The following is a 12,416-nucleotide window of genomic DNA, read 5'->3' as shown; positions in this document are numbered from 1 at the left end:
GACGCCGGACCCAGACTTTGGAATCCGGCCGACCGAAGGGCTGCCTGAGGCAGGACAACCCATATGTGATGACTGCAGATGCATACCTATCGGACATCTACATTTATGGTAGGTACAAAACTGTACTTTATCCCACTCCACAAAGGGGGGGGGGCCACAACAGACCCCGGAACTACCGACACATTAACCTGATGAGCCTCATCTGCAAGGCCATGGAATGTATCATCATGGAACTCATAAACAGACATTGGAGATCTCCAAACCCTGGACCCCACACAGCTTGGGTTTGTAAAAGGCAGATCATGTCTCCTAAACCCGATAGACTTATTTGAAGTAGTCACCAAAGCCATAGATGAGGGTAAGGTGGTTCACACAGCCTATCTAGATCTCACCAAGGCGTTCGACACCATCCCCCACTCTGGAATTATAGATAAACTCACTAAACTAGGTATAAATCCCTATGTCACAAGATGGATTGCCAGCTGGCTTACTGAAAGAACCCACACTGTGAAAGTAGCAGACTCCAAATCAGACTTCAGACCAGTGACAAGTGGAGTACGACTGGGTTCAGTCCTGGGTCCTCTCCTGTTTGGTATCTACTTCTCTGAAGTACAGGCTAACACAGAAGGTCTTTGGCTAACTAAATTCTCAGATGACTGCAAACTAGGAGCCATAATTGAAACTCCTAATGATGTGGACATCCTACAAAAGGGCCTCACTGAGACAGATGCCTGGTGTCAAAGACATGGTCTCAAGCTCAATGCCAAAAAGTGCATTGTCATCCCCTTTGGTAAAAATTCTGTACCCATGAACTACCACATAGGCGGTAGTCTACTTAACAGCGAAAGTGTGATGAGAGACCTTGGGACACAGGTGGACAGTAGTCTCTCCTTTGATAATCACATCACCAAAGTGGTCAGGAAATCCTTCTATGTGGTACACCTCATCACAAAAGGTTTCTCATCCAGAAAAAAAGAGGTCATTGTTCCCCTCTACTCATCACTCATTAGACCCATTATAGAGTACAACGCCCCTTTTGGTATGTACCTCACAAGACATCTACAACAAGTGGAAAGGCTGCAAAAATACCTCACAAAGAGGATTACTGGCCTCAAACAGATGCCTTACGCAGACCGTCTCAAAAAACTCCAGCTTTACTCCGTCGCATATCGCCTACTCAGAGGCGATCTCTGCCTAACATACAAAGCTATGTCAAACCCAGAGCTGTTGGACATGCTCCACTTAAAGAAATCCCAATCCCTCCGAGCTACATGCTCTAGGGACCTAAACCTTGTCACCACAATAAACAGAACATGCTGGAGGGATAGATTCCTGTCCCAGAGACTTCCCATACTCTGGAACAGACTACCTATCTATGTCAAACAGAGCTCCTCATTAGCACTCTTCAAGAAAAATCTTGATGATTGGATGGGTAATAGGAAATTCAACCCGGGGATCACTTCTGTGGTTCTGCTTGACAGGGGCACAGGAAAATAATTTTCTTGAGTGGCGAAAGCCAGGGTACATTTTTAGCTAGGCTTGTATAGGCCCTAGGGCCAATAGCCTAGTACCTACCTATGAACCTACCTATGGTAAGTGCAACTTAAGCAACTATAGATGTCCTTCAAGGATGCATCTGCAGTCATAACATATGGGTTGTCCTGCCTCAGGCAGCCCTTCGGTCGGCCGGATTCCAAAGTCTGGGTCTGGCTTCGTCTGATGTCGCACTTCACCCGACGTCATTGCTGCTGGGGTATAAAGGCATCAGCCGACGCCATTTTCCTCAGTCTTTCTTGCCGCGCGGTGCCCGAAGCAGAAGCTGTTCACAAGTGCCGGTCGGTCAGATCCAGAGATTTCAGCTACCGAAGACTTCTAAAAAAGCTAAGTACCCCGTTGGGGACTCTTTCTTGCCTCAGCCGATGTCAGACAAAGTAAATAATTGTTTAACTTGTGGGAAACAAATACCTCATAAGAATTTCCACTCTTACTGCCTTCCTTGCTTAGGCCCAGACCACGACGTATCAGCTTGTGTAGCCTGTGCTTCCTTCAACCGACGGACACTTAGACGTCGGTCGGAGTTTGCTGAAGAGTTTTTTGGCTCCGCTTTTGCATATAAAATGCCGTCGGAGACTCCGGCTACACATTTAGCTAAAAAACGCAAGGAAAAGGACCGACACTCGCGGCCCGCGGTTTCGGCTGAAACCACGGTTAGGCCTACCGCGAGTGTCTCGGTTCTCCCTTCGGCTGAAAGCATGCCTCCGACAACCGAGGCCACACAGGCCCCGGCTGAGTCGGCTACAGAATTTCCTACTGAAGAAGCAGGCTCACAGGATTTGTCCGACACCATTCCGTTGGACATCTCTACTCCTGCACGTGGGGCAGCTAGACCCCCTGCTTCTATGTCTATCAAGGCCTTCTCCAGGGCTAAAGCAGCTAAACTTGCCAAGGCCTTACCTGCAAAAGCTCCCTCTCACAGACCTACCTCAAGTTCTCAGATTCTCAGCCTTGCTGAGGACCTTATTTCACTGATCAGGGGATCCCAACCTCACCCAGACAGGGCCTCACAACCCCCTCCTGAAAAGAGGCCTAGGTCTGAACCCCCTGAACCTCTCTCCTCTGACTATTCCTCGGATGGTTCAGATTTATCTGACCATCAGGAAGGACCATACTCACCTTATGAGGATTCTGATGCAGAAGACTCCATTCCTTCTGCCTCCCCTCCAGAAGAATTTTCATTTGGGGAAACTCTGCACTCAATGAGGGAACACTTCCAATGGCAGGGTCAGGATTTTTCTGATTCTAGGAAAAGGCTAAGGACTTTTTTACACTTACCACAGCATAGGCCTTTAGCCATACCTCCTGTACTATCTGTTGTTGATGATGCATACAATGATGCCAGTATTGCCCCTGATTCTCTTCCCCCGGCCCCTGCCAAACCTGACAGATACTACAGGGTCCCGGATTCTCACTTCCAGTTGTATAAGGCCCATGCTGCAGACCCAGAAACCATTTCTCAGGGCCCTAAAGGTGTTGCAGCTGCCTCTGCCAAGAACCCCCTACCCTCTGAAAGAGAATCAAGAGCATTAGAGAGATGGGGTAAAAAGGTTTATACAAAGTTTATTTGGCTCCCCTGCACAGGAGGTTCTAAAGAAAGTGGAAGAAAAAGCAAAATCTGTCCAAACATTCAAGGATTTTCTACAGGTTCAACCTCCGAGGTTCAGCAGAAATTGGCTTTCAAAGAATTGGTCCTTTCCAGATACCTTCAGAGCACAGAGAGGCAGAAATAGACACCCAAGAGGCAGAGGTCAATCAAGGGGTGCCTACAGGGGTCGTCGGTGGCAACCTACCAACCAGAGAAATGCCGCCACAGCTGCGACTGCAACCACTTCCACAGGACAGACACAATGACTTGGCTCTGATTCCGCCTTCCAGGGAACAACTGGAAGCACCCTTGGGTGGAAAGCTAGCTTTATTTTCAAAACACTGGCATTGCATTACAGGAGACAAATGGACTTTGCAAACAATAGACAGGGGCTACAGGTTTCACTTCCACACTCTACCAAAAAAGAGAGGAATGCCAAACCTTCCACCAAGCCAGAAAACAGAGGCTCTAAAACAAATCATCAGCTTACTAAGGATGAGAGCAATAGAAAAGGTACCATCTATGGAACAAGGCCAAGGATTTTACTCCAGACTATTTCTTGTACCAAGAAAAGAAAATCAATGGAGGCCTATTCTCGACTTGTCCGCACTGAACACATATCTCATTGTTCCAAAATTCAAGATGCTGACCCTACAGCAACTTCTTCCCATGTTGGGCAAGGAGTCTTGGCTGGTGACTCTAGATCTCAAGGAGGCATACCTGCACGTCCCTATACGACCAGATTGCAGAAGACACCTCAGATTTCTTGCAGGATCAGAGCATTATCATTTCTCAGCATTGCCCTTTGGCTTATCTACTGCGCCCAGAGTATTCACGAAATGCCTGGCATCAGTAATTGCACATTGCAGGCTTCAGGGAATTCAAATCTACCCATACCTGGACGACTGCCTAATACAAGCGGACAACAAGACAAAAATAATAAAGGATTTGGCCTATGTTATACAACTGCTGCAAGCCTTGGGATACACAGTCAACATACAAAAGTCAAGACTAGTGCCATGCCAAAGGATAACATTTTTGGGTGCAGAACTGGATACAACAACTCAGATGGTTTTTCTCACAGAAGAAAAACAAAAGCAACTACCAGTCTACTTCATGGCATTAACAAGACAAACTCGGCTTACTGCAAGGAAAGTCCTGCAGGCCCTGGGTTACATGGCATCCTGCATAATCTTGATCCCACATGCCAAGCTGCATGAGAGAAAATTACAATGGTACCTAAGGAATGTATGGTCTCAACACAGACACAGTCTAGAAGCCCTGATACCAATCATTCCATGACTGAAAAAAAAATTCCTGTGGTGGGCTCAGGCCTGCCAGATCAACAGAGGATTGCCTTTCCACAAACCACATCCAAGGCAGACCATCACCACGGACGCCTCAGACCTAGGCTGGGGGGCACACATGGAAGACAAGTGTATCCAAGGCATATGGTCCCAAGACCAGCTGAATCTACACATAAATCTAAAGGAGATGCTGGCAGTGAAGCATGCGATCGAGGCATTCAAATCATTCCTCCAGCAAGGACACCTGCTGATAAGTTCGGACAACACCACAGTCATGTGGTACATCAACAAACAGGGAGGCACACATTCATACCCTCTATGCCGGATGGCAATGGACCTGTGGAACTTAGGCCTGAATCTCAACATCCAACTGCAGGCCATATTCATACCAGGAAAAGAGAATTCACTAGCAGACAGCTTAAGCAGAACTACCACGGATGCTCACGAATGGATGCTGCATCCAGACATCTTCAAAACCATAACAAAGAAATGGGGAATGCCAGAGATAGACCTGTTCGCTTCCCCACTCAACCACCAACTGAAGAAATTCTGCTCAAGAGTGTACCACCCACAAGCCTGGAGGGTGGACTCCCTTTCTTTCAGCTGGAAGGCCCTGACAGTATATGCCTTTCCACCTCTCCCATTGATGTACAAAGTTCTACTGAAAATCAGAGAGGAACAGCCAAAGGTAATTCTGATAGCTCCAGACTGGCCAAGGCAGCATTGGTACCCGCTACTGAGAAGCATGTCTCGGACGAACTCATGGCCTCTACCTCTATGTCCTTTACTTCTAACGCAGAACAATTACAAGACCCTGCATCCAAACTTAAAAACCCTGCAGCTAACTGCTTGGAAAATTGCATAAAACAAAACCAACCTGTTTTATCTCAGAGGGTTAAGGACATTATCCTGGAGGCTCGCAGACCCTCCACAAGGAAAACATATTCAGCCAAATGGAAGAGATTCCTCATTTGGAGTGCAGCAAAGGGAACAAATGTCACACTGGCAAACCTAGCACACATCCTGGAATACTTAGCAGAACTGTTCCACAATGGCATGTCCTATTCTTCCATTAAGATTCATGCATCAGCAATTTCAGCAGAGTACAACATGGATCCTGCTGTCTTCTCTCATCCTCTCCTCAGACAATTCTTGAGAGGGATCAAAAATGTAAAACCTCCAAGGAAACCACCTCTGCCTGCATGGGATCTCAATTTTGTGCTAGAAAAATTAACACTTCCCCCTTTTGAACCAGCAGCAACAGCAGACTTACAGTTCTTATCTTGGAAAACTGCATTCCTGCTAGCAATCACTTCAGCAAGAAGGGTATCCGAGTTACAGGCATTAATGGCAGTGCAACCTTTCCTTATCTTTCACCAGGATAGAGTGTCTCTGAGAACCAGTCCTACTTTTATGCCAAAGGTGGTATCCAGGGTATCCTTCAACCAAGCTATTCATTTACCTACATTCTTCCCTAACACACAGAACAGGGGGGAAAAACTACTACACACCTTGGATGTACACAGACAACTGCGCTACTATCTGGACAGAACTAAGGCCAGCAGAAAAACTGACCAGCTTCTGGTAGCATATGCAACAGGAGTGCAAGGAAAAGCAATTTCAAAACAATCTCAAAATGGATAGGAAATTGCATTTGATTCTGCTACTCATTTCATGGAAAGACAACTCCTGAAAATATCAGGCCTCACTCCACAAGAGCTACAGCCACCACTACAGCTTTCCTACGAGGAGTGGCTACCAAAGACATTTTAGAAGCTGCTACTTGGAGCTCCGTGCATACATTTGCCAAGCATTACAATCTTCCTTTATACTCCAGATCCCGAGCAGGTTTTGCAACTGCAGTTTTACAAGGGATCTTAACTACACCATCATTATCTTAGTGCCTCCTCCCCCAGTTTGGCTATGGTATTCTACCCATATGTTATGACTGCAGATGCATCCTTGAAGGACATAGTACAGTTTTGTACCTACCATAAATGTAGATGTCCGATAGGTATGCATCTGCAGTCAGGATTACCCACCCTCCTTCCCCTCTGGGGTATTCCTAGGGTACTTACCCCTCTCTTAGCTAGCTGGGGGAATCTATTATGGTGTATTTGTTTGTTTGTATGTATATATGTATATATACTTTTTGATTTCTACTGTTTGGAATTTTCTACTTTTATACAAATTTAGCCTTCCTAGAGGGCACCTGGCATCTGGGGCAAGAAACACTGAGGAAAATGGCGTCGGCTGATGCCTTTATACCCCAGCAGCAATGACGTCGGGTGAAGTGCGACATCAGCCGAGGCCAGACCCAGACTTTGGAATCCGGCCGACCGAAGGGCTGCCTGAGGCAGGACAACCCATATGTTATGACTGCAGATGCATACCTATCGGACATCTACATTTATGGTAGGTACAAAACTGTACTTTTCTGCCAGTTTTTTTTTTTTTTGCCGATGATGGATGCTGACCTGTTGGCATAAGAATACTGTCATCTTTCTGTGACTTGATCTTGAGCCCCCTCTTCACTTTTGAATTTATGGTGCTCTGTTATCCACATTGCATTGCTGATTGCCTGTACAATTGAGGAAGTTGTGAATGAATTGTTTTTTTTTTACCTTTTTCAGATATGGGATTTGGCAGACCCAGAAGGAAAAGGATTCCTAGATAAACAGGTATACAGCTTTGCATTCTCTGCATGTTACGTGTAAAACATCTCCATGTTTTTCTACAATTAATTTGTTCCTTCTGAGCAGTCCCAGTTCAGTTTGTTTCAAACTATTTTCATTCTTTTGTGATTCAAATAGAAGGTTATGTTTGAATTTTGCACAACTTACTCTTATCTTTAGTCTGTACTTTTCTCCATAGAGTATAGTTTGCTGATATGATGTTACTGTACCTTTTGTGGTGAAAATAACTTTTAGTGGTGTGTAGTTTACAACAATTTTTTGAAGTGAAATGTCTTTTAAGTTTTTTTGATCCCATGCCTGCTAATACCGTCCTCATTGTGCTGAAAATTGAACATTTTCGTGTGTGTAAGTTTTTGCTTCCATGTAACCCAAATGAAGATAGTGCTCTGTCTCTTCTGCCTTACTTTAAGAAACTATCTGTACAAGCTAAGATCTGTTTTTTCTCACTGTCATACGAGTGACGCTCTACCCGAGTTGGGAGGTCCACTTGTTTTTGTCAGCATTATGATGTTTATTGGCTGGAATCATTTTACCAGTACTGTGAAGCAGGTGAGTCCATTAAGTGAGAGAACTAAAAGTCATGCTGTCTTTATTATCGTACAGGTGATAAATCTGAATAAAACGTTGATTTATATTCATTTTTAGGCAGATAGGGTGTGTGCTATTAATTGACATCCTGTCTCCTGCACCTATTGTACCATGCACTCTTACATTCTTTTCTCTCACTCAGAGACACACATACACACACACTGCTAGTTATTAAAGGCATACTGTCAGTCTCTAGTACAGGCTTGTCTGTATATTATGGTGTTTCCTCCATAATAGTCCCTCATGAGAGTGAGCAGATCTTGGGAAGTTGAATTTTTTCCCCATCTTGACTCTCTGTGTAGCTAGTGGGTTCGTGATCCCAGGTTGCTGGCATTCTAGATGGAAATGCTCCCACTGTATTGACAGGCTTGCCTGAAAATCAGTTTTGTTGTTTTTATTACAATACAACAGACCTTTCTAAGTTTTTAATCAACTGCTACTTCAGTTTAATGCATTGTTTGTCAAACTGCAGGTTATAAGCTCTCAAATGGGTTCATGAATTCAACTATTAGAGGTTACTAGGGTTTGCTTTTTTTTTTGTTTTGGTTTCACTGTTATTTAATTGCAGGTTGTGTGAATTTTTTGCTTGAGGTTTAGCATGAAATCATTAGAAAATAATTTGGTTATCACTAGGTGTTAAAGTCAGAAATTAGTCCTTAGTATTAAGTTCTGTGCATTGTTCTCCTTATTCGGTTTTGTAATATGTCATCCTAGTGGCCTCTGCCTGTGTACTCACTTTTACCCTTTGGAAAGAATCTTTTTTTGTGCAAGAATAACACCTGTTGTAGCCTGCACTGGTGGCACAGTGGGCTAAAGTCCCAACTATGTCTGCAGTGACCAGAGTTTAAGCAGAGGTTCTGGCACTCATCATAGGGGGATGAGCATTTAGAGACTCGTATGAGGGAGTTGATTTTGTTGGTGGAGATCGGAGAAACAACCATGTGGATCCTTAAATGAGTGGGTGGGGCAGTCCTACTGACATAACCCCTCCTTGAGGAAGTGAGGTACAGAGCAGATCTGACACTCATTGCATGCCCCGCCATTAGGCAGTTGCTGGGCAGGTGCAAGTGGATAAGGAGAAAAATATATATATATATTGAACCTCTCCTTATGGCTACTTTCATGATGACCTCTGTTTGCCCACTCTTGTTTCCAGTGATAGACCAGATGGACTTATTTTTGAGGAGGGGGCAGGTGGGTGATTTGCAGTCAGTGAGGTCAAATAGAAGAAAAAAATGGGCTAGGTGTTGAATGGCCTTTTTATTAGGTATAAGTCCTTCTGAGAAATAAACAGAAACAAAATGAGATGATGATGGCACTGTTCATTGCTAGATCTTTTAAATAAGAACGTGGGCAGGCTTGAGCTAATCCTCTTCCCAGAAGGATATTGAAGTTTGCCATGTCACAGGAACTTGGTTCATAGAGTTGTGTAGATCTTCACAGATTATGTATAATAATAATACATTAGACTAGAGAAAATAATTTAATCTCAGTAATAATTTGCTTCTAGGGATTAGATGGGTACCACACTGAATAAACTTCAAGGCTAATTTAGCTCTGTGGTTCTTTGATTTAATTTGTGAGCCCTGCAGTGCTGGATGCAGATGCTTATGTAACCTCTGAAGAGGCTCTTTGTCTGTGATTGATAGGCACTACATTCAGTTCATTGTTGCAGACCTTATAGGAGGGGTGACATTTCCTAGCTTTGCAAAACATAACCTCAGAGCCAGACTGGAACCTACATAACTGGGAATGCAGTTTGTTATTTTAACAGGTAATGTTACTAATTCTGTGTGTGCTACCACTTATTGTCCTTCATTCCCAGGGAACACAGTCAGTTCCTGAGTAAATTACAAGGCATAATTATGTCCGTTAAAACAGTATTACCTGGGGACTTTATCTGCCCCAGTATTGATTGGTTAGACTGCTGTTAAAATGTGTGTCCCTAATTATTGGTTCTATATTAGGTGAATAACTTGGTACAGCATTTAGAGTTTAAACAAATGGGAGTAATCCACATGCAGTTTCCAAATTAGTTAAATGTTTATTTAGATGTATCATGCTTTATATTTTGCATAAACGTTAAGCTTTTTCATCATAGTATAACAGTTTAAGTAATGGACTTGATCAGAACTACAGTTAATCTGCTGTAACGACATATAATATCAGCCAACAAGTGCCATGACTTGCACGTAATCACTACAGTAGATCTTGCAAAAAGTTAGTATTCATAGAAATGTGTGTTAAAACACTGAAGCACTAAACCACTCATCACTTTTTTCCTTAAAAAATGATGAATATATTCTTAAAAAAAGTAAATGAAATAATCACAACTTAGCTGCTCTTAACTTTAAAACTGATCTAATGGATACAGTGCAATGAAAAAGTATTTGCCCCCTTCCTGATTTCTTCTTTTTTTGCATGTTTGTCACACTTAAATGTTTCACATCATCAAATAAATTTAAATATTAGGCAAATATTAGACAAAGATAACCCAAGTAAACACAAAATGCAGTTTTTAAGTGCTGATTTTATTTAAGGGGAAAAAAATATTCAAACCTACATGGCCCTGTGTGAAAAATTAATTGCCCCTTGTTAAATCATGAAGTAACTGTGGTTAATCACATTTTTGGGAAAAGTTCAGTTTCACTAGCCACACCCAGGCCTGATTATTGCCAGACCTGTTGAATCAAGAGATCACTTAAATAGAACCTGTCAGACAAAGTGAAGTAGGCCAAAAGATCCCAAAAAGGAAGACGACATGCCATGATCGAACAGATGACAAAGTAATTTAAATCTGTCAGTCTGGAAAAGGTTACAAAGCCATTTCTAAAGCTTTGGGACTCCAGCAAACCACGGTGAGAGCCATTATTCACAAATGGAGAAAACCTGGAACAGTGGTAAACCTTCCTAGGAGTGGCCGGCCTACAAAAAGTATCCTAAGAGCACAGCGACGACTCATCCAAGAGGTCACAAAAGAACCCAGAACAACATGTAAAGAACTGCAGACCTCACTTGCCTCAGTTAAGGTCAGTGTTCATGACTCAACCATAAGAAAGAGACTGGGCAAAAATGGCATGCATGGCAGAGTTTCAAAGCGAAAACCACTGCTGACCAAAAAGAACATAAAGGCTCGTCTCACTTTTGCCAAAAAACATGTTGATGATCCCCAAGGCTTTTGGGAAAATATTCTGTGGACTGAGGAAACAAAAGTTGAACTTTTTGGGAGGTGTGCGTCCCGTTACATCTGGTGTAAAAGTAACACAGCATTTCAGAAAAAGAACATCATGCCAATAGTCAAAAGTGGTGGTAGTGTGATGGCCTGGGGCTGCTTTGCTGCTTCTGGAGCTGGATGACTTGCTGTGATTGATGGAACCATGAATTCTGCTCTTTATCAAAAAATCCTGAAGGAGAATGTCCGGCTATCATTTCCTGACCTCAAGCTGATGCGCAGTTGGGTTCTGCAGCAGGACAATGATCCAAATCACGCCAGCAAGTCCACCTCTGAATGGCTTAAAAAATAAAATGAAGGTTTTGGAGTGGCCTATTCAAAGTCCGGACTTGAATCCAATTGAGATGCTGTGGCATGACCTTAAAAACGTGGTGCATACTCAGAAATCCTCCAATATGGCTGAATTAAAATAATTCTGCAAGGAAGAGTGGGCCAAAATTCCTCAATAGCGATATGAAAGTCTCATTGCCAGTTATCGCAAACGCTTGATTGCAGTTGTTGCTGCTAATGGTGGCACAACCAGTTATTAAGTTTAGAGGACAATTACTTTTTCACATAGGGCCATGTAGGTTTGGATAGTTTTTTTCCCCCTTAAATAAAATCATCACTTAAAAACTGCATTTTGTGTTTACTTGGGTTATCTTTATATAATATTTACATTTGTTTGATGATCTGAAACATTTAAGAGTGACAAACGTGCAAAAAATAAGAAATCAGGAATGGGGTAAATACTACTTCATTGCACTGTACATTGTCATTTATACCTGGGGGTGTGCCAGCATTTAATCCTAATTGCTAGATTAGTTCTGTATATTGGCCCATCCTGAGGGTTAAAATGAATCATTTCTAAAATACCAAAATAAAAATTTGGCAAAGATGGACAAATTAATGAGTACCCATAGACTGCATTATTCTTGTTTTTCCTAGAAATGTGGTAATAATGCTTCTGTACTCTTTCCGCACTGGTCTGCTAGTCTTAATGTTGAATGATGAACACCTTGAGCATGTAGCTATATAAATCAACCAAGGTGAACCACAGTGGCTCTTTTGTAAAAATAGTTTAGCATAAAACCTATATCCACCATAAGCTCTTCCAACATATAAACACATTGTTTACACCTTCCACATCTTTAGTACCATTTCTACCTTCTGATTCTATTTTAGAAACCTGTAGATGTTCTTCGTGTTTCACTGTTACAGTCATTACATTTGGGTAATCTGCTGGCAGGTTGTCTTCGGTCGGCCTGAATTCCAAAGTCTTGGGTCCTGTGTCCGTTGCTGTCTCCTCTTCCATGATGTCAGGTCATCAGGGGTATAAAACATGCAGCCGACGCTTTTTTCTTTAGTCTTTCTTGCCGTGCGGTGCCCGAAGCAGAAGCATTTTGTAAGTGCTGGTCGGCCAACTACTGAAATATTCGAGTTTGAGTTTCAGAACCGAAGTCTTCACTAAA

The 12,416-nt window shown here is 42.9% G+C and overlaps 1 protein-coding gene across 1 annotated transcript in view; it reads left to right on the top strand.

The window, feature by feature from the left end:
• The window catches only part of EPS15L1 (epidermal growth factor receptor pathway substrate 15 like 1), a 3,892,050-nt gene that overhangs the window by 539,664 nt on the left and 3,339,970 nt on the right, over positions 1–12,416 (top strand). The window contains exon 4 of the mRNA XM_044090736.1: positions 7,083–7,130. Coding sequence (XP_043946671.1) covers positions 7,083–7,130 — 48 coding nt within the window. The remainder of the gene's footprint in view (positions 1–7,082; positions 7,131–12,416) is intronic.

This window comes from Protopterus annectens, chromosome 13.part0 (genome assembly GCF_019279795.1).
Source record: "Protopterus annectens isolate FY-2018-M chromosome 13.part0, PAN1.0, whole genome shotgun sequence".
Lineage (NCBI taxonomy): Eukaryota > Metazoa > Chordata > Ceratodontiformes > Protopteridae > Protopterus > Protopterus annectens.
This window is presented reverse-complemented; position numbering and strand designations above follow the sequence as displayed.